The 23297-nt window shown below is 43.9% G+C and overlaps 2 protein-coding genes across 3 annotated transcripts; one reads left to right on the top strand and one right to left on the bottom strand.

Annotated features, from left to right (window-relative positions):
- Window positions 1-286: 286 nt before the first annotated feature.
- Window positions 287-6729, bottom strand: LOC117061321 (butyrophilin subfamily 2 member A2-like). The gene is made up of 4 exons (XM_033174089.1): window positions 6301-6729; window positions 5098-5505; window positions 2479-2763; window positions 287-617 (listed from the first exon to the last, which is right to left on the bottom strand). The coding sequence occupies exons 1-4, from the start codon at window positions 6359-6361 to the stop codon at window positions 583-585; spliced, it is 789 nt and encodes a 262-aa protein (XP_033029980.1). The 5' UTR covers window positions 6362-6729; the 3' UTR covers window positions 287-582.
- A 2948-nt stretch (window positions 6730-9677) lies between these two features.
- Window positions 9678-20592, top strand: TRIM45 (tripartite motif containing 45). Of its 2 annotated transcripts, XM_033174087.1 has the most exons (7): window positions 9679-9757; window positions 11349-11839; window positions 12473-13206; window positions 14947-15076; window positions 17639-17753; window positions 18643-18769; window positions 20316-20562. In XM_033174087.1, the coding sequence occupies exons 2-7, from the start codon at window positions 11352-11354 to the stop codon at window positions 20465-20467; spliced, it is 1746 nt and encodes a 581-aa protein (XP_033029978.1). In that variant the 5' UTR covers window positions 9679-9757; window positions 11349-11351; the 3' UTR covers window positions 20468-20562. The 2 variants fall into 2 exon arrangements, with proteins under 2 accessions (XP_033029979.1, XP_033029978.1); XM_033174088.1 differs by lacking the exon at window positions 18643-18769 and having other exon boundaries at window positions 9678-9757; window positions 20316-20592.
- The last annotated feature ends 2705 nt before the right edge of the window (window positions 20593-23297 follow it).

Here is a 23297-nt window from a genome sequence, read left to right as displayed (position 1 = left end):
AACTAAAAGTGACAACTGTATTGAAACCTGATTTCCATTCTTCAGGGATATTAATAAGGAGGTGAGCATATTTCAGGGGCACAAGCTTCTTTTCAGGAATATTTTCTGCAACTGAAGCTCTTAATAACTTTCATATGTTTAGCGGAGATAGATGTGTTATACCTTACCTTGTTGCAGGAAGACATATATTTATATTTTTTTCTCAATTGTTAGAAGATTTACTCTGATTAAAATTCAATAAAAACTATATTTTACAAATGGTACATGTGTATAAAAGACAGAGTTCTTTCCTGTACTTCATTCACTTTATTGTTCAGAGGTTTGCAGGCTCTTTCTGTGCCTAAGAATATAGAATGAGAACTTGGGCATCTCATGTGATTTGTTGCCCTCTTTGAAGTATGCATGTTGAGAAGCAGCATGAAAACAGCCGAATTTCCATAGACATTTTTACTGTCCTATTGTCTAGTCTAGTTTTCCTCTTCTTTCTGCTGCATCCGAGAACTGTGCAAAGCTGAAGAACTCATCTGATGAAAGCAGTAAGGGCTTCTCTTTGCAAGTAGCTTGCAACCAGCTGCTAACCTTCTAATAGTGATTGTACATATTATGGTATTTCCTCTCTGGAAAAAAAGAGGGGAAAAAGAAGTGTTGTGCAAACTATCCCTCAAACGGTGCAATCCTATATATATCTATGCAGAAACAAGTCCCATTGAGTTCAATGGGGCTTACTCCCAAGTAAGTGAATATAAAATTGTAGCCAGCTAGCCAGCATTAGATTTTGACTACTCCACCCACTCTCATATAATTAATTCATACTACAGGCAAGCAGATACAAATAAACTGTAAAAGGGCTGTAATTTAGGCAATTTCTGATTCACTTGGTGTCCCAAAAGCAAATTTCTCATACAGGAGTATGACAGTGGGTTGCGCTCCAGCCTAGAATAGGCTGCATCCGTAGCAACTATCATAATTAAGCAACTTGCTTTACTGCTGGCATCTTTCTTTTTGTGAAAGAGATGGGAAGAAAGATTGGGCACATTGTAAATTTAAGTGGGTTGGGGGTCAAAAATTAATCTGTTTTTGAAAAGGCTGAAATAGCAGCTTGTGTCAGGCAGGACAAACACTGTATAATCATGCATAATTTTATTTATGTATTTTAAAACATTGTTACTTTAAAGATGCATTTTAGGCATTCTTACTGGAAACTGAATCCCAATAAATTCAATAAAATCACCTTCTAAATATGGTTTATAATTTAGTGCTAATCTGCATTAAAGAAAGAGAGGGCAATTTTGTGCCTTAATATTTTTGGCATCCTTACATCTTTTAGGCAAGTAAGAGGAAAATGTAGTAGGCTGTTGCTTCTGATTTATGAACAGCCTCATGGGCGTAGCCAAGGGGGGGCAGGGAGGGGCAGCTGCCCCCCAAAATCAATAAAAATACATAGCAAACAGGTTCTGCCCCCCAAAAAAATTCTGGCTATACCCATGAACAGCCTCTTAATAATGTTTATATACAGATGTTCTTCTGCACTACTGGAGAACTAGATTATAATTTACCTGTGAAATGCCCAATAATTTGATTGGCAAGCACTCTCTTCCATGGGAAGATGTGTGACCAGAGGGACACTCACACAGAGCTGGTCTGCATTAGAGAAGTGCTTCCCTCTTGTCCTGCTCTATCCCTCAAAATGCAAACAATTTACTTAAGGGCTCTAGTCCCTGCATGTTCCTGAAAGGAAGGGTATAATGCAAGAAAGGAATGCTGTACTGCAAGCAAACTGAGTTTTAAGGATCTAAGTATTCGGGTAGAAGGTGTTGACTAACATAATCCAGAAGGAAGGCTGACATGCATCAAGAAGCGCAATATAAAGGAAACCCAAAAGAAATTTGTATACTGACAAGTTTGTCAATAATAATAATAAATACTCTGCCCCATCTGGCTGGGTTTCCCCAGCCACTCTGAGTGGCTCACATCATCATCATCGAAGTAGTAATAAAGTGATCAGACATTTAAAACTTCCCTAAGCAGGGCTGCCTTCAGATGACTTCTAAATGTCAGATGGTTGTTTATTTCCTTGACATCTGATGGGAGGGTGTTCCACAGGGCGGGTGCCACTAACAAGAAGGCCTTCTGGCGGTTCCCTCACTGTGAGAAGTGAAGCTACAGGGAACTGCCAGAAGGCCTTCTTGGTAGTGGCACCCGCCCTGTGGAACACCCTCCCATCAGATGTCAAGGAAATATACAACTATCTGACTTTCAGAAGACATGTGAAGGCAGCCCTGTCAAACCTGCTCAGAGTATGAAGCCCAGGTCTCCTATTATCCTGCACCTTTCCCATTATACCAAGAGGCCTTCATTTGTCCTTGAGAGGGCAGGTGTGAAAGGAGTATGTCCTTTCTTGACCACAGGTCTGATGTCATGTTGCATCAGACCTTCAAGATCCAAGGGGAGAGCAGCAGACAGCAACAGATCACTAACTTGGGACTTTGTGGATGGATCGAACAGGCCTGTTGAGCACGTCGTCTTCTTCAATATGGCAAGTGTAGATCTCGTGGAGCAATACAGGGTAGTTCAAGATGGATACCACCCTGTGGGACCCATCCTGCTTCTCTTCCAGGATGTCTGATGTGGCGTAGCTGGAAATGTCCTCTTCCTTTCGGTTCCGCCAAGTTACCTTTGGCATGTGATACCAGCCTGCGGAGATGCACTTGGCCACAAGTGTATCGTTGACGGTGCTGAACTGCACCTGTGGCTCTTCAGCATCTAATTGTTATGGAAGGAAAAACAAAACAATTAGTGACTTAGCTAATTGCAGCTTGGTTAATAATTGCTCTGGGGTCTCTGAAGAAAGAGGCAATTTTGGAAAGAAAAAATCTTGTTAGAATGACTATTTCCTTGAGTTTAATGTACAGAAAGACTAGAGAAAGTTTTTCTAAGCCAGCTCCGTGACCCTACCCTAATCTTAAATAACCAAGTTTCTGAAGGAGAAAAATAAGAGAACTTACACAAGTCTAGACTGGGAGGGGATAAATTGTAACAGTTTTTATTCAGGCATATGCCATTTTGTAAAACCTATCCTGAAACTGCCTCATTCACTCTTATGGCCCATTTCTACTTGGCATCTATATTCACGATCTTCAGATGTCAGATTCAAAATATTGAAAGAACCAAAAGAAAGAGGAGCGTTTGGAGTCCCAGACCTTCAAATTTATTTTGACGCGGCAAGCCTAGTGTGGTTAAAGGAATGGATGTTACTTAAAGATAACGAGTTACTAGAGTTGGAAGGGTGGGACAGAGTATTTGGCTGGCATGGCTACTTAGGTTATGAGAAAATTAAAGCCCATAGGAATTTTACCAACCATGCAATAAGAAAAGCTCTCTTTGAGGTTTGGGAAAGAAATAAGGTATACATCATAAATAAAACACCATGGTGGATATCCCCGATAGAAGCTCAAGCAGGACGTGAATGGAATAGGAAAGAAACCTGGTTAAAACATAATGAATTGGTAGAAGAGATTAACAAAAACCCAGTAATCAAAAAATATGAGGAGTTAAAACAAAAGGGCCTAAGCTGGCTAGAATATCGCCAGTTAAAATCTGTATATGAGAAGGATAGAAAGACAAGAGGCTTTGAAGAGAAAACATCAATCTGGGAAAAGGAAATACTATATAATAACCAGAAAAACTTGTCCAAAATATATAGACTGTTACAAGGAGGCAGTGTAGATAGACAAGGAAAAAGCAATGCGATAAAGAAATGGGAGCCAAGACCTAGGTCATAGTTTAGAATATGAAAATTGGGAAAGGGTGTGGTCGAATACTATCAACTTCACTGCCTGTTACTTGATTAGAGAGAATTTAATGAAAATGCACCATAGGTGGTATATGACACCAGAGAGGCTGGCCAAAATAAATAAAACAAATCAAAATGAATGTTGGAAGTGCCAGAAACAAACAGGATCATTTTTTCATATGTGGTGGACATGCCCCGAAATTGGAAAATACTGGGGCATGCTTCATGAAGAAATAAAAAAATTACTCGGGGTTAATTTTAGTAAAAATCCAGAAGTGTACCTGTTAGGAATATTAAATGAAGAAATACCAAAAGATAAGACCACAGTTTTATTATATGCAACCTCTGTGGCCAGAATATTGTTAGCTAAACACTGGAAAGAGAAACATATACCCACTAGAGAGGAGTGGCTCCACAAGGTCTGCGAATATTTGGAACTAGCTAAGTTAACTGATATAATAAGACACAAACCCAAATCCCTAGTGAAAAAAGAATGGGAATGCCTGAATGAGTATTTCAAAAAACAAAGGCCAAAATTGAATATCTGGTTGAGTTTAGACTGAAGTGAACTTGAGACGACTTTATAGAGCGTAAGAGGACTCACTGAATTAATTACGCTTAATGGAGAAATAAAGATGGAAATTAATAAATATGGTGTAAAAGTAAAAGATTGAAAGGTAGTGCTGTGTGATAGGTGGAAGTCATCATTTTTTTCTTTTTTCCTTTTTTCCTGTTATAGGATGTATGTGTAGTAACAGTGCGAGTAAATTTAGTAATAATCAGCAATGTGGATAATGTAATTACAGGTGTAATTTTTGGAGCCTTGCATTGAAAAGTTGATTTAATTATTAGTATGTTTTTTTTCTTTTTTATTTCTTCTTGTATATTTGCGTAATTGTGTAATTGCTAAAATGAAATAAAGTTTATTTTTTTAAAAATCCACGGTCTTATCTTTTACTCTGTCCATTTTCACTTCTGCTTCTCTGAAACTTGACTATTTATCCCCCTGTTCTTTTGTGGATGGCCAGGGTTGTGTTTTTTTGTGGTAAAGGTAAAGGTAAAGGGACCACTGACCATTAGGTCTAGTTGCGGACGACTCAGCCCTGGTGTGGCTGCTATTGGCTGCTTCCAAGTGATGGAGAAGTCTGCCAACGAAAGGCCACTGTGTACTGCATTTCCTCATACCTGGAGTCAGTCCTTAAGAGGGACTTTATGCAGCACTCTCTGTGATAATAGGGATATCAGACGTACACACATTCCTATTTTCACCTGTGCAATATTAAAGTGTATTTAAATGTTCTTACCATGCACGAGGAGCTTCACTTTCCTTTGCCCCCTGCCCCTTGAATTATATGCCTTACATATGTATATCGCCTCATCAGAAAACTGTACTTGCTCCAACATGAGTGCCAGGCTGCCATCGGTGATCTCCTCCTCATCTACCCAGACTCTCCCCTCATATAGTGAATTCCGCTCTTCCATCTGTTCCTGGTTGTTGCTAAAGCTGTATATCAGCTTTGGGTAAAACTGGTAAAAATCGTGGAGCCCGACAAAAAATTTGTAAAATTCTTTATCTTCCACTTCATGTTCTTCCTTAATATCTTCCCTCTCCCACGTAAATGACAAGCCATCTGTGCCGTCCACAAAGGAGAACTGGCAGGGCAGAGAAATATTGTCGAAGGGACGTACTTTGAATTCCGTCATTGTTGCATCTATGGAATGGAACAGTTAGTATACTCCGCTAGCTCAACTGCTCTGCTGATTCAATCAATCAATCAATCAATCAATCAAGCCACTGGTTTCTTGATCATTCACCCACCTTTCGGGGTTGTTCTAAGAATTACATCAACATAACATGCGAAGCATTCTGAATATCTATCACACACAAAAGCACCCTATATGAATGCTGAATCTTGTTATTGTGCCTAGTCCTGTAACTAAACCCTTGCCTTCCTAATTTAGCTCTCCTGTTTTCTGAACAGTGAACCAAAATACCGGTAACATGCTGCCCATTTAACCAAACTCATTTTCCCACTTGGCACTAAAGCTTGGAATGAGTAACACATTGTTCTCCCAACATTTGTGCTCTTGCCTTCGTCAACTTAAATTACTAGAAGTTTTTTTTTAGGATGTAAGATGCTTTACATTCACTAGTATTTTAGCTAGTAGAATTGTGGTGAGATTTTTTTTAAAAAAAATCTTTCTTCTTTTTAAATAAACATATTAGTATGATGCTGTAGTCTTGTCAAAGTTCCATGCTCGGGCAGATAATATTTCTTGGTGTGTGTAGCAATTGTGGTTAAGTGAGATTCGTTATTTTTTATTTTAAGTAAATACTTAAATGGCAAAAGGCCAGAAACTGTTACAACCCAAGAAAGACACTTGCAGCTCTCAAAAGCTTGAAAGTGCATAAATGTGAAGTTTCAACTCCTCTCCAAAAGGGAACATTTCATTCCACACCGACCACAAACATACCACTTGCCTCCCTGACATTTTGAGCCACTTACCAACATGATACATAAGCAACGTGAGCAGGGTGGGATAGATGAGGGTCAAAAGGGAAGCCATCCTTCCACAAAGCAAGAGATGCAGAGCTTTGGATCAGACTTCCTGCCCCCTTCCAAGCTTCAGGGCTCCACACAGGTGGGTGCTACCTCCTGCCACCGAAGAACGACTTCTCAGCTAGCGACTGCTCCTAACAACTGCATCACTGAGCTTCTTTGCCTCTGTGTTCATCCAGCACCATGTGTCTTAATTCCAGGAGGAGAAGTAATGAGCTTACACATCACAGGAGCAGAACTCAGATGGAGGGGGTTGTTTTTTTTATTTTCCTATTTCAGTTCATGCACATTCTTACATTGATTACTTTGGTCTAGCTCTGTCGGCCTTTAAAACTGGTAAGGAGTGGTGTCTCCCGTTTGTCCTGAAGAGAGTGTTCCTAAGCACATTGTTTCAATGCAAATAGACTATTAGGTGTGCTGTGGGTGGGGGCAATTTCCTTGCCATCTTCCTGGTCAGTTGGCAACAATAATGTTAACTTTGCCCTGTGGTGCAAGCAGATGTAAGGAAGATAGCCATGGATAAAATCTGAATGCTTTCTGAACCGGGAAGAGGGTGGGGACTGGGGAGGGAGGTGCCAAACCCTGTCCCTTAAGTTGTCAGCTAAAAAAAGAATAAATCACCCAACCAACCTGAACTATTTTCCTACCCACGGTGAGGAAAAATAAGGAGCCAACATCTTCTCCTGCAAGTGAGGAAGCAGGTGGACAGCAATGCTTTTGTCTGGAAATGTGGCCCATGGCTAAAAGGCATCTCCTCCACCCCTAAGTGCTGTATATTTGGATTAAATGTTGAAAGGCTGCATTAAAACAGAAACTGCCACCAACATTTGGAGATACTTATTGTGCACCCTACCACCATGTTTTAACCCTCTGTTCCCTTTGCAAAGCCCAACATGGAAAATTACAGATATTTCTGACAGGAACACTTGCATTCTGTGCATGGTCAGAGGAACCACAGTCCCATTAAGTTTTTCTGCAGAAAGCAGCATGAGAAAAGTTACTCTATCTGCCAGCTTACCTGGACAAAATGAGCCTGTATGCGGTGCCCAAATGTGCTGAAGCACCGAGGCGATTTCAGGAGAGGATGATGCAGAAAAACTATTAGGAAAATGGAGAAGCTGTTTGGAGAAAGTGTTACTAAAAGGCAAAGATAAATGAGATTGAATTCTCATTGGACAGGAAGGTTATACAGTACATTCATTTATTCATTCAATGTATGACCTCCCTTTCTGCATAGAGCACTAATAACAGTTAAAATTAGGAAATAGAACAGTGTTGAAAAGAGCACAATTCAAAGTGTTGGTGCTGACCTTAAAAGCCCTAAACGGCCTCGGCCCACTATACCTGAAGGAGCATCTCCCCCAACATTCAGCCCGGACACTGAGGTCCAGCTCCAAGAAGTAAAGCTACAGGGAACCAGGCAGAGGGCCTTCTCGGTATTGGCACCCGCCCTGTGGAATGCCCTCCCATCAGATGTCAAGGAAATAAACAACTATATGACTTGTAGAAGACATCTGAAGGCATGGGCGTACCCAGGTGGGGGGGAGAGTCCGGGGAGGGGAGAGTGGGGAGGTAAGTGAGGCAGAGCAGGGGCTTGGTGCCTTCGCGCCTCCAGCGCCCCCTCTGGAGGCGCTAGGACCCTGTTGCGCTCTGAGGGCTGAGCACACGAGCCAGGGAGGGGAGGACAGTACCCGACCCCGGGCGCTGGGGATGTAGCTGGGACAGTGCCGCCGCCCGCCGGCTGGTGGCGAGGTGAGAGTGGAGGGTGCGGGAGCCTTTTCCTGGGAAGGAGGCTCTGCTGAACTCTGGAGATCGAAAGGGGGGGGGTCTTTTACTTCCGAGGAAACACGCGCAGGAAAAGGGCTTGAGAACCACGTGGGCGCGCAGCCTGCGCGGCTGACCTGTGCCACTTGCGGGTGGACTGGGCCGGCTTACACCCGAGGAAACGTTCCTGGCGAGATCTGCACATGAGAAAAGTTCTGGGTGGGATTGCAACCGGACGGGGGAGGGGGTCCGTCCACTCTTGTTGTGGCTTCTCTCTCTCTCTCTCTCTCTCACACACACACACACACACACACACACACGGCAATCACGTCTCTATTCCGGCAATCTGAATTCTGGAAAAAGCAGAATTTGCAGTGAAGAGAGAAACAATCCACGAGCAAACAAGTCAGAATTTGCAAACAGGGGAAGGGCAGTGTTCCTCTTTTCCTGCACCCAAAATGAATAATAATTTTTTTTTTTAAAAAAAAAGTCGGATTCCCAAGCTTTAAAAGAGAAATAAATGAGTCTGAAGAAAAAGAGAGAGAAATGAGCCACGGACATAAAAGGGGGAGGGGACCTGCCCGGGGGAACGGGGAGGGGGAGGGGGAGACTATGGGAAATTGCAAAGGGGGCGTCCAAAAGAGTAGTGGTGGGTTTTTGCAGGGATAAATAAAAGAAGAGGAAAAGAATGGTGTGTGTGTGTGCATGTGTAAGGGGGTGATTTCAGGGAGCCGAAATGGCACGGGAGATGTGTGTGCGTGTGTAAGCAACGCTGAAGCGATTTAAGATGCAGAGTGCATTTTGGGGCAGGTGGCAACCCAAGCACATCAGAGCCCTGCTTAATTTGCTTTGCTTCTCCACTATGGCGCTTTCCTCTTCCCCCACCTCTGTGGCTTCTCCTTCCCTTTGCTCCCCACAGTCGTATCCATATGGCGGGCGGGGATCTTTGTGCCATGGGGCGCTGCTGCGTGCGTGTGGGGGGCGCCGGAGGGATCGTTGAAGTTCCACGGTGCCAGGTAGGCTTAAGATGGCCCTGGGCGCGACCATGGCTTGCCCCCCCCCCTTAGTTTTTATCCTGGGTACGCTCCTGTCTGAAGGCAGCCCTGTTTAGGGAAGTTTATAATGTTTGACCTTTTATCGTGTTTTTAATATCTTGTTGGAAGCCACCCAGAGTGACTGGGGAGGCCTGCCAGATTGGCGGGGTATTACTATTATTATTATTATTATTGATTAGGCTACCTACCGAAAGCAGGTTCCAGCCGTTCAGCCTTGCTTCGCCCACCCAGTCTTTGTGTAACCTGATGCGCCCCACCAGAGAACTGCTGGCAACAGGCCTTCTCGCCCTTAACCCTCCACCAAATCATCCGAGCCCCCGCCCCAGTTTTCCTACCCAGCCAGCCATGTGTTGCATCGCTGGCGCCGCCACCCGCTCCCACATTCTCCAGAGATCTCCAGAGATCCCCAGGTCGGCGGTGCCGCCGCGTTGCCAAGGCGTGTCTTGCCGTGCGCAAAGCAGGGCGCAGCTGCTCCAGCCCCGCGGTTTCTCTTTCTAGGGGAGGCAAGGAGGGAAGGAAAGAAAAGGAAAACGGGCAGCTGACGGGCCTGAAATCTCTCCGAGAAGCCCACGCCACTTTTCGAGGTGAGTCGGGAACGGGGGTGGGGGGTGGAGGAACAACTCTCTAGGGTGGACCGTGGAGGCGAAGCGGAGAAAAACTCCGCCTCGAGAATCTGTTCCTGCCACTTGGCGACACCCAAGAAATGGGGAACGGAGCAAACGAATGGGCTCGTTTACGGGCGAGGGAGAAGTGAAATGCCACTCTATTTCGGGCGGAGAGGAGGGGAGCCAAAGGCGAGCAAGGGGAAACGGGCTGATTCGCTCCACCAGGAGAGGGCAGGGCGCTGAGTTGGTGGAGGCAGGGGCCGGGCCTGCGTTTCCTCGGTTTAGGTGATCGGCCCTCGCTGACTTTGTCCAGGGTCAGGCTGGAATAGAGTCTTCTGTCCCTATGGGTCTCCTGCAATTAAAAGGACAGATCACAACTGGAGACAGGGCCGGGAAAAGGGAGTATGGTACAAACCATCTCGCAAATTCTGCTGTGTGCGCTTATGAAATGGTTAAAATAAAGCAAAACAACACTTTGTGGCTTTTTAAGGACAGTATGGCATGAGCATTCGTGGGCTAGAGCCCATTCTAAGTGAGAGACAGTTTGGCCAACTCGTGGCTTTCCCTCTGCAGCTCCCTAAAAGGGTAACTGCGCAGGGTGGGGATGGGATAAAAGTCTTGATCCCTTCTGACTCCCAGTGTAACCCAAGCTCTTGTGACATAAGGGGGCATTCAGTTTTGTTCAAGGCCGTCTTCAGATTTGCATAATTATTATAACACCCACACACCCTGACATACACCCAGCTTTATTCTGAACACAAAATACGTCAATTTGAACAATTTGAACAACAAGAACATTTCTGGAGCTGTTCAAATACTGTTAGAGAGTTATAGAATCTGCTGTTGCTGTGAGACCGATATGGGAGAGACTGTTTTGTTGCAGCTGGGGCAGACACAACATGGCATTTCTGTCTCTCTCTGTGCTTCTCCCAAGCACTCATTCATCCTCTGGTCACTGCTGTGGATACACAATCTGACTATCTGTCTCCATACAGCAGGGTTGGTGTCGCCGGCCTTCATGTCACATTTGCAGACATCTTTGTAACACAAGAATTGGTCTGCCATCAGGCCTGGTGCCTGAAGCCAGCTTTTTTCATTAATATTTTGGGTTAAGCATGCTTTGCTGTAAATAGAGTGGAATAACCTGGGACTTTGAGGGCTTCTTCCTTTTGTAGGATGGGGGAATACTTTATTTGTATTTCCTCCTCCTGTTTTTAAAGAGCAATAATGATTTTCTGATCATATTGTGTATTAATTCCTATTATTATAGGAATATTGGGTTGATTTTTTTTATTTTTATCATCTATTTTGTGGTTTTATATCTTGATTTTATTCTGTGAACCACCCTGGGACCCTCATGTGTAGGGTGGTATATAAAGTCAATTAATAATAATAATAATAATAATAATAATAGTCGTTATCAAAAAGTTATTGTTCTTTGTTTTACAGAAGATGTCTAACACTCAGGGGTTACAAGAGGAAGGTGTAGGGTGGTATATAAAGTCAATTAATAATAATAATAATAATAATAGTCGTTGTTATCAAAAAGTTATTGTTCTTTGTTTTACAGAAGATGTCTAACACTCAGGGGTTACAAGAGGAGCTGACTAGCGTGCGCAAAGCCCTTCCTGAGGCGAAGGAATGTTCTAGAAGCAAGTGCCCACTTTGCGCTCAGCTCTTCTCTGCCCCTAAGATACTGCCGTGTTTACACACCTTCTGCACAGCTTGCCTAGAGCTGTTGGAGCCCTTTTCAGATCTGGGCTTGCCAGGTGAAGACTCGGACTCTAGTTCGGAAGGGCCTTGTTTCCAGAGCTGCCGGCAGCCGCCGCCATCGCCGCTGCTCAGCATCCTCTGTCCCGTCTGTGATGCTGAGGTAGATTTGCCGCCAGGAGGGATCAAAGACTTGACCACCGATCACATGGCTCTGAAAGAGGTGCTGTTGGAGACCTTGCAGGGCGAAGGCCTTGGCATAGCATGTGACCTCTGCGTGGATGGAGAAGCTGTGAAGCACTGCCAGGCCTGCCGGGTCTCCCTTTGCCAGTTTTGCTGCCAAGCTCACAAGTACGTGTTCTGCCCAGACAGCGCTATAGAGTCACCCTACATAATTTCATGGTACCTTCCTGCATTTTATGCCCATTTAACAATCACATTAAATAACATGCAGGAGACTTGGACAGGCGCCCCCCCCCCACCCCGGAAACGTACTGAGAGCCAGTGTAGGTCTTTCAGGACCAGTGGTCCCAGCCGCCACTCCCAGTCACCAGTCTGGCAGTCGCATTTAGGATTAGTTGTAGTTTCCAAGTCACCTTCAAAGGTAGTCCCATGTAGAGCATGTTGCAGTAGTCCAAGCGGGAGATAACTAGAGCATGCACCACTCCGGCGAGACTGTCTACGGGCAGGTAGGGTCTCAGCCTGCGTACCAGGTGGAGCTGGTAGACAGCTGCCCTGGACACAGAATTGGCCTGTGCCTCCATGGACAGCTGTGAGTCCCAGGCTGTGCACCTGGTCCTTCAGGGGCATAGTTACCCCATTCAGGACCAGGGAGTCCTCCACACCTGCCTCCCCCCAAACAGTAATCAGTAATCAGGATTACTGTTCCCAGTGTGTGTGAGTAGGAATGTTTTTTTCTTGTGCTTTGCGGATGTTGTTTTCTGGGATGCATAGACGGCTGAACTTTGCACCTTACACTTCTAGGAGGCAGAAGAAAACCGCTTCCCACCCTGTTGTGGAGTTGCAGGACTTGAAGGGCTACACCCACATTGAGAAGCCCATCCAGTGCCTTTTGCACCCTTCAGAGGAGCTGACGCTCTTCTGTGAGCAGTGTGACATGTCTGTGTGCCAGGAATGTGTGGTGGGTAAACACCGGCAGCACCCCTACAATTTCACCAGCAACGTTATCCATAAGCACGGAGACTCCATTCGGGAGCTCTTGAAGATCACTCAGCTGAATATGAGAACTCTGGAAGGCGCGCTCAGCCGTATTGAAGAGGTGGGCAGCGCCCTTAGCAGCCATGTAGAAGCCGTGGCTCGGGAGATCTGCGCTTTTGCGGACGGTTACGTGAAAGCCGTCGAAGAGCACCGAGACCGGCTGCTCAAGTTTCTGAACGAACTGAAGGTCCAGAGGGAGAGCCTGTTGCATTTGCAGAAAGCCCAGCTGCTCCAGCTGCTCCTGGATATGCAGACAGGAGTGGAATTTACCGAGCACCTGCTCACCAACGGCTCAGACCTTGAGATCCTCCTTACCAAAGGGGTGGTGGAGAACCGACTGAGCAAGCTAACCAACGTGGACTGCAATATCCACCCTGTTGCGGATGACAGAATCCACTTCTCTCCTCAAAAGAAGGCCGGCGTATACCATGGCTATGAAATCTTTGGGGCCGTTCTCAACAAAGCGGCTCATCCAGCCAAGTGTGTCCTGCAAGGAGCAGGTAAGGGGGTGGTTTGCAGCAGCGTAAGAACATCACAAGAGCCTTTTAAAAATTTTATAAAGTAATTTTCAGGTTTATACATTTCAGTAATTTTACAGCCATTTTAACATTTCAAAACTTGACTTCTTTCTGCAGTTCTTTAAATTTATTTTTAATACATTCTGCATATCCAAATTAACTTGTTCATTTATTCATCTACTTTAAATATATACTCTTATGAAACGGCAGGTTGTTACAATAATCCTGCCAATGTTCTTATCTGTTTACAATTTATTTGTAAATATTCAATAAGCCATTTCCATTCTTTTATAAAAAGTTTGTTTTATGAAAAAAAGTTGTGTTTTTTTAGCTGAAATAATATTTTTCTTCAAATGGTAATGTCTCGTACCAACCTTTCAAAATAACCAGGATGGTATATTACCACGTCCTCTAGGATGCTTTCTAAGCTTACCAATACGACCATGGCTGTGGCTGATGTGACCTTGCAGTTTCCTGGTCTTCCTCAGTCTTTAAGGCATCTTGCCAGCTCCCAGAAGGAAAGGCAAAAAGTTTGTTTGTTTGTTGAAGAAGAAGAAGAAGAAGAAGAAGAAGAAGAAGAAGAAGAAGAAGAAGAAGAACATAGGAAGAACCTGCTAGATCAGGCAAATGACCCCTCTGGTCCAGCATCCTGTTCTCACAGCGGCCGAACAGTTGCCTGTGGGAAACCGGCAAGCAGGATTTGAACACAAGAGTTGTCTCTCCTCCTGTGGCTTCCAGAAACTGGTGTTCAGAAGCGTTGCTGCCTCCAATTGTGGAGGCAGAGCACAGCCATCGTGGCTAGTAGCCATCAATAGTGCTTTCCTCCGTGAATTTGTCTAATCCTCTTTTAAAGACATCCTAGTGAGTGGCTTTCACTGCCACTGTAGGGAGCATGTTAACCCGAGAATGTCTTTCTTTTTCTTCATAATAATTTTTATCAGTTTTCAATTACAACTATCCAATAATAGCTTCAGTGTAACAGTGCCAAATTATAATACAATTAATAATGCCAATCATTGAGGTGTCAAGTTATACAATTTAGGTACCCCCCCACATGCTAGAATTAATGGTTTGATGGTTTTCTTTATTTCTGTGTTCCAAGATCTTATAAATTTCAATCACGCTCCAGTCCAAATCCAAATCCCTTACAGTGGTACCTCAGGTTACAGACGCTTCAGGTTACGGACTCTGCTAACCCAGAAATAACGCTTCAGGATAAGAACAGAAATCGTGCTCTGGCGGCGCAGCGACAGCGGGAGGCCCCATTAGCTAAAGTGGTGCTTCAGGTTAAGAACAGTTTCAGGTTAAGAACGGACCTCCAGAACGAATTAAGTTCTTAACCCAAGGTACCACCCAAGGTATTCTGTCTGTAGTGTTTCTTCCTATCCTTGTAATATATTATATCTACCGGTATATTTTGTCAGTTGTTGCTGTTCTCCATCATGCCTTGGGTGGTGCTAGTGTCCCATGGTTGTTTCAGAAGATCTCTAACCTGAGAATGTCTTTACACATGTCTGTTTAAATGCAGCATTGTACCTCAGTGGCAGAGTGCATGTTTTGCAAACGGAGAACAACACCTGAAGTTCAGTGCCCAGGTACATCATCTTGGGTAGAAGCTTGCCGGAAGCCTTGGACGGTAGTGAGGAAGAAAGGGCAGAGTCATATAAGGGAGGACAAGAATCTTTGCATTTTTTCCCCAATTGCTCTGCTCTGCTTTTTCAGATCTTGGCAGCACTCATCAGAACGAGCCAGCCGGCTTCACTCTGGTCTGCAAGGACACTTCCGATGAGCAGATGGATAGAGGAGGGGAGCCTGTCCGCGTGTCCATTTTCCATAAAGACAGGAAGGATTGGTTGGTAGCTATTCTGCAAAGTGTAGTCTGTTTCATGTTTCCTTTTACGAGTCCCTCTGCAAGCACATTCATGAGCACGAAAAGGGTAAGGAGGTGAATTGCCAGAATCAGAATAGTGGCAGGAGAATTGTACCCGAGAGCACAGGTGAAGGGATGCATGTGGATTTGCAGCAGCCTGCGTTAATTTAGGAGTATATGAGCATTTGAATAGTGAATAAACAGGAAGACATGAGTATCAGCCAATGAGGAGTGACTTGCATCTGGTGGTTGTAGCAGCCATTTCCAGGTCAAGATATTCAGCTGCATGGTGGCAACTGGAACACCTGAAAACTAGGAAGATGGGATGTGTATATACCTTTGCCCAGTGCTTTTTTCCTAAAAAAAAATGTTTAGGGGTACTCTCATTTTCCTACTCATATTGAAATACTGCCCCTCAATGAGGCCAAACTCAGATTCACAAAATGTTTAGGGGTATGCGTCCCCCTAGAAAAAAAGCACTGCCTTTGCCCCGTCTTAGCCTCTCTTGCCTATTTTATTTTACTTTAAATATGTTGTAAACTGCCTCAAGATTCTGGTTAATAATAATAATAATAATAATAATAATAATAATAATAATGTATTATTTATACCCCGCCCATCTGGCTGGGTTTCCCCAGCCACTCTGGACGGCTTCCAACAAAGATTAAAAATACATTAAATTAGTAGGAAAGGCATAAAGACTCCAAATTAATAGATATTAGGCATTTTCCTCCTGTCTTTCCAAAAGGAATCCTTTACTGGTGTGAGGCATGTTTGTGCTCCTTCCGTGAGTTGTCCTCTGATAGTAGCTGCTCATGTGAGTAAACCAGTCATAGGCATTGCCATTGACTGAGGTAAGCTGGCTGTGATGAGCAGCTTCCTGAGTCTCAAAGAGCTGGATGACCACCTTAAAACTGGATTAATTTAGCAAGTCTAGTTTCTGATGGAAACACTCCATTGTGAGACTTACTGATTTAAGGCTTTCATCAGTTCAATCTATTTCTATTACATCTTCCAACCAAAGTATCCAAATCAGTCTATCAGACCTTTTAGTACAACAACAACAAGACATTATAAAGGTTTTCAGAGCACTGTGGCCCAAATACAAAAAGTTCCCATATATTCAGAAGTATAACATATTCCTAGTGTATTTAAAAACAAATAAGGTTATATCAAATTTGGAGTTGCTTTATACTTTATTCTGCAATCTATTAATTCCCAAGCATGCCATGCCTTTAATGAGCTGGATTCCAAATGTGTTTAACATTCCAGTAGGGTAATTCATTGCAGATATGCAAAAAGAAAACTTGTTGTTTCACAGCTTGTTCAAAGCTGGTTTCTGAGTTCAGGTTTACAGAGCAGTGTTTTTGTGTCTGAGGAATTTACAGTCATTTAAAGTTCCCGAAGAAGGAATCTTGTGCTTTGACATGCATAGAGAAGCAACAATAAGTACTCCTTTGTCCAAACTAACACACAGTGCCAAATTCCTGTAAATCAGTAATGGGGACTGGGGACTTGGTGAAAATATTCACCAAGGGCAGATAGAAAAGGAGCACTGAATCCTTTCCTAGTACAGTGGTACCTTGGTTCTCAAACACTTTGGTACTCAGAACACCGAAAACCCGGAAGTAAGTGTTCTGGTTTTCGAACGTTTTTCAGAAGCTGAACGTCCGATGCGGCTGTCGGCTATTGTTTCCGGGGCACCTACACCAATCAGAAGCTGAGCCTTGGTTTTCGAACATTTCGGAAGTCAAACGGACTTCCGGAATGGATTAAGTTTAGTGCTTTTGGTTTTGCTATTTATTTTGCGTTTTTGTTTTTGAGGCTTTTTCGGTCAATTTGTTTTTGTGACTTTGTGGATAATAATGTTTATCATCTACAATACTGTCTTATTTATTTTATAGTACAGTACCTTGATTATTGCTTTCATTTTATGGATCGGTGGTCTCGTTAGTAAAATTCATGTTAAATTGCTGTTTTAGGGGTTGTTTTCAAAAGTCGGTTTTGCATTCCTTTCTATGGGAAAGTGTGCCTTGGTTTTGGAACGCTTTGGTTTTGGAATGGACTTCCGGAACAGATTAAGTTTGAGAACCAAGGTACCACTGTAGTGTTGTTTACCCCTCCCCCACCCAAAACTGCCTTTCCTCAACTGGCTTTCTCATGACATTGACAGCTTCTTTATCTTGAAGAAAACAGGTGTGGAGATTTGTCTAGTGATGGGAAGAATGTTCCCCAGTCACCAGTAGTATACTTCAAATCCAGTCTTCATTTCTGCTTTACAGTAAATGACCTGATTCTGACACACAGGTCTACCACCATCACATCCAGATTGACTCTTCAGGTCCTGAAGTTGGAAAGAAGTTCATCAGTGGTTCAAAAATACCAGTTGTGGGATATCCTCGATTCTATTAAGCAACTCGCTACTTGAGACCTCTTAAAATAAAGAATCACCAACTTCATCAGTCACTGGGTCAAAGTCTCTATACAAACGTCTTCTTATTTTTGAACGCCAAGCAATTTCTTTCCTCTCTGTCTTAAATCCAGTGTCATCAAGGCCAGCGTAAGTGACAATCAAGATGGGACATACCATATTTCTTACATCCCTGAGGAACCGGGCAAGTACAAGGTCTGCGTCTTTGTCAGAGGTCAACATGTACAGGTAACACTTACTGCTAGCTTTTGTGAGTGTGGCTGATTTTGGAGAGTCAACCAAAAATGGGCAGACCCGTGGCAAGGGCAGAAAGGGACAGGTAGGAGAGAGGAGTTAGGATTGGAGCTTAAGGCACTTCTGAACTCAGCGCTTGCCCAGAGATGGGAATGGCTGAGGAGGCTTCTCAGAGCCTCAGTTGGCTTGAGCTTCAAGCTATCAAAGGGGGACTCAAGATATCTCTTCCTCGAACCTGGATTTGAGAGTCACTGCCTTAGGTGAATCCCTTGGACTTTAGGGGGACAGAACGTGTTCACCTCCATTTTCATTGGTTTAAGGGCTTTGGAAACATCTAAAGGCATATCACCTTTCGTTGTCGTGAAGAAAGTATACATGGGGAAAGTGTTGAAAAGTTTGATTGCCCGAAAACCACAACAACATGAGTAGGCCCCAGAGGGTACATACCCACTTTTTGACACAACTCAGCAGCATAATTTATACAAACACTTTAATAAATACATAGTAAGTGTGATTGTGTGCAAAGGACTATGACCCTGCAGGCGTTATACACATATACAGGGGAACCTCAGTTTTTGAGTGACTCGGAAGCTGAACGTTCCGGTTTTCAGGTGCCGAAAACCTGGAAGTGATTGCTTCTGTTTTCAAACAGGCCTTGGAAGTCAAACGGCTTCCGAGGCGCATTTCTCAGCTGAGTTTGCCGACTGCCCATTGCTCCTCAGTTGTCGAATGTTTCAGAAGTTAAAATGGTTGCCAGTCCTTTCCCCAACTCAAAGTAAGTGTAAGGCCTGTGATAACAGCTCCTCCTGCTGCAACCTTTTCTGTCGTATTATCCTCTAGTATGACGTGCAAATCTGTCCCTTTCACAACTTGCTCTCTGCAGGGCTCCCCCTTCACCATGATTGTAAAGAACAAGTTCCGCCCACACCGAGGCGTCTTCCACTGCTGCACATTCTGCTCTAGTGGGGGGCAGAAGGCTGCTCGATGCGCTTGTGCAGGAGTCATGCCTGGTAAGTCATTCCTTTCCCATAAGCTACTGGGTCATGCACAGTTGTCACGTTCTCTCTCTCTTCAGGGAACTTTTAATGGTCTGCAGCAGTGGTTCCCAACCTTTTTTTGGACATGCCCCCACCTAAGCATTTCTAAAATCCTGGTGCCTCCCGCCCCCATGATATATAATTCTTACTATTCAGAAAGTGAACTCCTATTCGCATGGAGGAAGCCTGAAAGGCCATTAACTGTCAATAACTCATTCTCGAATTGCCCGCCTTAAAAATCAAATTGCCCCCCCTGTGGAGCATGTGCCCCACGTTGGGAACCATGGGTCTACAGAAATGGGGCTCATTTGATTTGTACAGCCATCAGGCTTTTCACATTGCGGAAATTAAAATTATGCAGACAAAGGATATTTAACATATTTCAATTCATCTGTCATACCCAAGAATAGCTTTTGCCTTCCATCTACCAGCTTGGATGTCTGATTTATAATGACGGTGGCTGGAATCTTTCATCTGTGCCATTATACTTATGGCCATTTTTCTGGAGACATTTTTGCATCCTGAGAGCTGTGTAGGGAGGTGGCTAACAGGCTGAGGTGCAACTCAGGAATCCCTCATTCGAATGTAACTGCTGCTTTCAACCTGCTAAAGTAAGCCACTCTGCCAGCATAGTAATACCAACCTACCTCTGCACATGTCAAGTGTTTTAAACACTCCAAAAGCCATTTGATACTGACATGCTTCCTTAGGAGCAAACCCCAGTAAACACAGTGGAACTTACTTCTGAGTACACACACATAGGGTTGCATTGTAAAAATTATTATTACATTAATAACCAGGAACATAATTTTATTGTTTGTTTGTTGTTTTATCTTCATGTCTGTACAAGGTTGAATGTAGTCTATCTCCTCTGCTGATAAATGACCTAACGTCAGTGGTTCTCAAACTTTTTCCTCTGGGTCACACTTTCTGAATAAAAAAAATATTGCTCCACACTGAATATTTTATTGATAAGAAATACATTGGGGGTGGGGAGAAAAACAACAACTCCAAGCAGTGCATGGTTTGTAATATAGGGCACAACTACTTTATGGGACATCCAGAAAGTAAAAACAACACAGCTAAATAAGAACTTGAATCATTCCCAAAAATATAATTATAAACAATCCTCTTACTATGTGCCTACAATTCCCATCATCCCTGACCACTGGTCCTATTAGCTAAGGATGGTGGAAATTGTAGTCTGAAACATCTGGAGGGCCGGAGTTTCCCCGCCTTAGCATGTAGACAAGCTCAGTGAGAAGTGTGAGCTTGCTTTTGCCGGGTAATCTCATTTATATTATGTCTCGTTTTGAGGCAAACAAATTCACCAACAGAAATAAGACTTTCTCTTTTCTAGTTGTCCTTGAATCTTCCTGCCACACTTGTCATCCTCTTCTGCCATGCCAGAGTGCAGCACACCGCACCTTTTGAGAACCACTGCCCAAAGTGCAGGAAGTGGCAAGTTTACTTGGATAGCATTTCTAGCCAGTAAAACAGTTTCTTTTCCTATGGGCAGGTGGCTATCAGGGCTGTGGCCACGGACACAAGGGCCACCCTGGCGCTCCTCACTGGTCCTGCTGTGGCAGCGTGGCTGAAGCCTCTGAGTGCTCCATTGTGCCGTGTGGCGAGACCTTGGGAAGGAGCCCACTCAGGACTGTGGTGCTCTGAAGGGGCTTCTGGCAAGGCGGCAAGGCTTCAGCCCACAAGGCGTTACTCAGCTGCACTAGTTGCCAGAGAATTTCCTGCATTGAGAAGATGAAACATGTCAAAATAAAAAAGTGCCTTCTATCCCACCTTTGTGCCGTTTGTGAGAATTTATGTGTGTGTGTGTGTGTGATTGGGGAATTGTGTAATTGACTTCTGCTCAGTTACTTAAAAAAATTAGCTCAGTCGTTGGAGCTATGCCAGGAAGTGCAAGATCCAGTTAAAGGTTTGTATGTTTTCAAAAGCATCATTACACCCAAGGTCAAATATGATGTGTGACGAACCCTTTCGGGCTACACATGTAAAAATGAAGTTGGCAGGATCTTCCCTCTGCCTGCCACAAAGCTAGCTTGGCCTCTTACGGGTCGTTCTCCAAACATTTAAAGGAGGAGGATACTTTTAAAGTCTTCATTTTGCTATCTGGCTATTACTACTTGATATGCAGCCCAAATCCTGTCCATACTTACTTGAAAGGTTGCATAGGACTGCAACCTGAATTTACATGCCTTTTCCCAGGTAGTTCCGGGCAGAATAAACACACTTGATCTTTTCAGAAGTGTGCTGGAAACCACTGTTTGTTAACTAAGCCAGCATGCAGGTAGTATATCTTCAAAACTTGGTTGAGTTCAATAAATCATGGTTTGCTTTCCCTTTTGTCTCCTCTTGGAATACCTAGCTGTTATGCTCAAGTCCTTGGAGGTGCCTGAGGACTGGCATAGAACCACAAGTTCTCTTTCATTAGATGGCAGCAGAAACAGGAACATAAGTTCTCCTGGGGAGATCTTTGACCTCCCTCAGCCCGCATAAACATGCATAAGGCCCAATCTGGCAGGAAGATTTCTTTCTTCAGGTCAGGGCAGGCAGAGGCTTAGGCCAAAATTGATGAGGTTATTGTAGAAGAAGAAGAAGAGTTTGGATTTGATATCCCGCTTTTCACTACCCGAAGGAGTCTCAAAGCGGCTAACATTCTCCTTTCCCTTCCTCCCCCACAACAAACACCTCTGTGAGGTGAGTGGGGCTGAGAGACTTCAAAGAAGTGTGACTAGCCCAAGGTCACCCAGCAGCTGCATGTGGAGGAGCGGAGACACGAACCCGGTTCCCCAGATTACGAGTCTGCCGCTCTTAACCACTACACCACACTGGCTCTCTAATATTGTACATTAATGCAGTTCTGTACTCTATTAAATCTGTGCAAATATCAGTTATGAGGATGATAAACGGGGGCTGTGATGCAAAGGGCATCTTTCTCCCATGCCATTTTCTTGGATGAACACCAAGGGCTTCCCTCCTTCCTTGTCTGCATCTTAGCCTACACTATGCAACGTCGTATTTTCTGCGCACTGCTTTAACAGGTTGGAAACCCTGCTCCAAATTAGTGGCTCCCCAACTGCTCATCCTTGTTTCATTTCAAGGCCATCCAGAGTTCTTCCTCATGAGATGGCATCCCAGCTGAGAAGCCCCCCCCCCCCCCGTATAATTGAATACATCTGACCACAAATGGTGGGCTTATTGGTAAGCTTTTCAGACCAAGTCTTGGCCTACACTCACAAAATGTTCTGGATATGAAGGAAGTAGCCTCCATGAGATCTAGGTTGCTCACTGAAGAGAGTATGGGGAACAAAGGATGGTTGACCATGGTGTGGAAAGGGGAACCAGAGGTAGCCGGAGATATTAACCGCTGGGTGAAAACATGATTTAGGTTTTCCCTCAACCCCACTTCAGCTAAAATTCAGGATGCAACCCTTAAGGTAATTTTTCAATGGCAGTCAAATTTCCCATCATAGAACAACATTGAAATTGTGCTTCCCGTCCAGAGAGGAATGGCAAACCAAGCTGATGGGCTATGCTGAAATGGTAAAACTGTCCAGAAAGCTCAGGAACCAAGAAGATAAAAAAGAAAGAATGGGGGAAATTTTATAATTTACTTAGGAGACCACTGTAAGCAGATGAAAACATTAGCAGGATTCTAATAACACTTGTAATGTAACAAGTACTATGCACAATACGGATAGATTTAAAATACAGATGAAATAATATGCCGTTGAAAACATTGACAATAAGACCCAAGGAGGGGATGGAGGGAGTCTAGAGATTCAAAGAAATCTCTAAATGTAGATATTCATTTGGTATTGTTATAGCTCTCTACACTTGCAAAATCAAATAAAAATTATTTTCAAATAAATAAAAATTGTGCTGCTTCCGAAATGGGTGGATCGGGCATGATCAACTGCTGTTTTTGAGCCCCCAAGGCAGCACAGCAGGGAGGCTTGGCAAAACTGAACCAGTTTGAAAAAGTTTATAGCTGCTTTTCTAGTTCGTGTGAACAGGAATTTGCCACTCCAGTCCTCTGGTTTCCCACATTACTCTGGTGGGATCTGCTGCATCAGCATAAGTATCAGGAGTGAGAAGCAACTGCTGTCCTTTCCAGCTGTGCCCCAGATTGCAGCCAAGATTTGCTTTGCTCCACAGAATTCAATGGGGGCCACTAAGATCCGAGCAAGCCCCTCTTTCCATAGCCTTTCCCTTATTTTCCTGTACAGGTCATGTTCCTGTAGTTTGTAATCCATGAGATTTGGGTGGATTACTAATTCATTTCCCTTGTATTTCCAGATGTATTAATTTTGGGAAGAAAACACTTGTTTCCCATCAAAGCCCTGAAGTGACCCTATGTCAAAAATAAAGACATTTGCACCCACTGTATTAATGCTGCAAGGGACTTTTTTATGTGCTCTTATGACCAACAGGTGGTGGAAGGAGCGAGCCGCATTCCAATGAGTGAGCCTGTCCCTGGCTA

Source organism: Lacerta agilis, chromosome 16 (assembly GCF_009819535.1).
Source record: "Lacerta agilis isolate rLacAgi1 chromosome 16, rLacAgi1.pri, whole genome shotgun sequence".
NCBI lineage: Eukaryota > Metazoa > Chordata > Lepidosauria > Squamata > Lacertidae > Lacerta > Lacerta agilis.
Note: the sequence above shows the minus strand (reverse complement) of the source record. Positions and strands in the feature narration are given on the sequence as shown.

What these genes read in the sequence shown, in the direction of transcription:
- LOC117061321 (XM_033174089.1), bottom strand. Translation starts at nt 6,361, where the DNA reads ATGGCTTCCCTTTTGACCCTCATCTATCCCACCCTGCTCACGTTGCTT. An exon ending in AGTGAAGCTCCTCGTGCATG is followed by an intron (nt 2,764 to 5,097) that starts GTAAGAACATTT and finishes CATAACAATTAG; the next exon opens with ATGCTGAAGAGCCACAGGTG. An exon ending in ATCCATCCACAAAGTCCCAA is followed by an intron (nt 618 to 2,478) that starts GTTAGTGATCTG and finishes CTTTTTTTCCAG; the next exon opens with AGAGGAAATACCATAATATG.
- TRIM45 (XM_033174087.1), top strand. Translation starts at nt 11,352, where the DNA reads ATGTCTAACACTCAGGGGTTACAAGAGGAGCTGACTAGCGTGCGCAAA. An exon ending in GTGTGTCCTGCAAGGAGCAG is followed by an intron (nt 13,207 to 14,946) that starts GTAAGGGGGTGG and finishes CTGCTTTTTCAG; the next exon opens with ATCTTGGCAGCACTCATCAG. An exon ending in TTGTGCAGGAGTCATGCCTG is followed by an intron (nt 18,770 to 20,315) that starts GTAAGTCATTCC and finishes TCCTATGGGCAG; the next exon opens with GTGGCTATCAGGGCTGTGGC.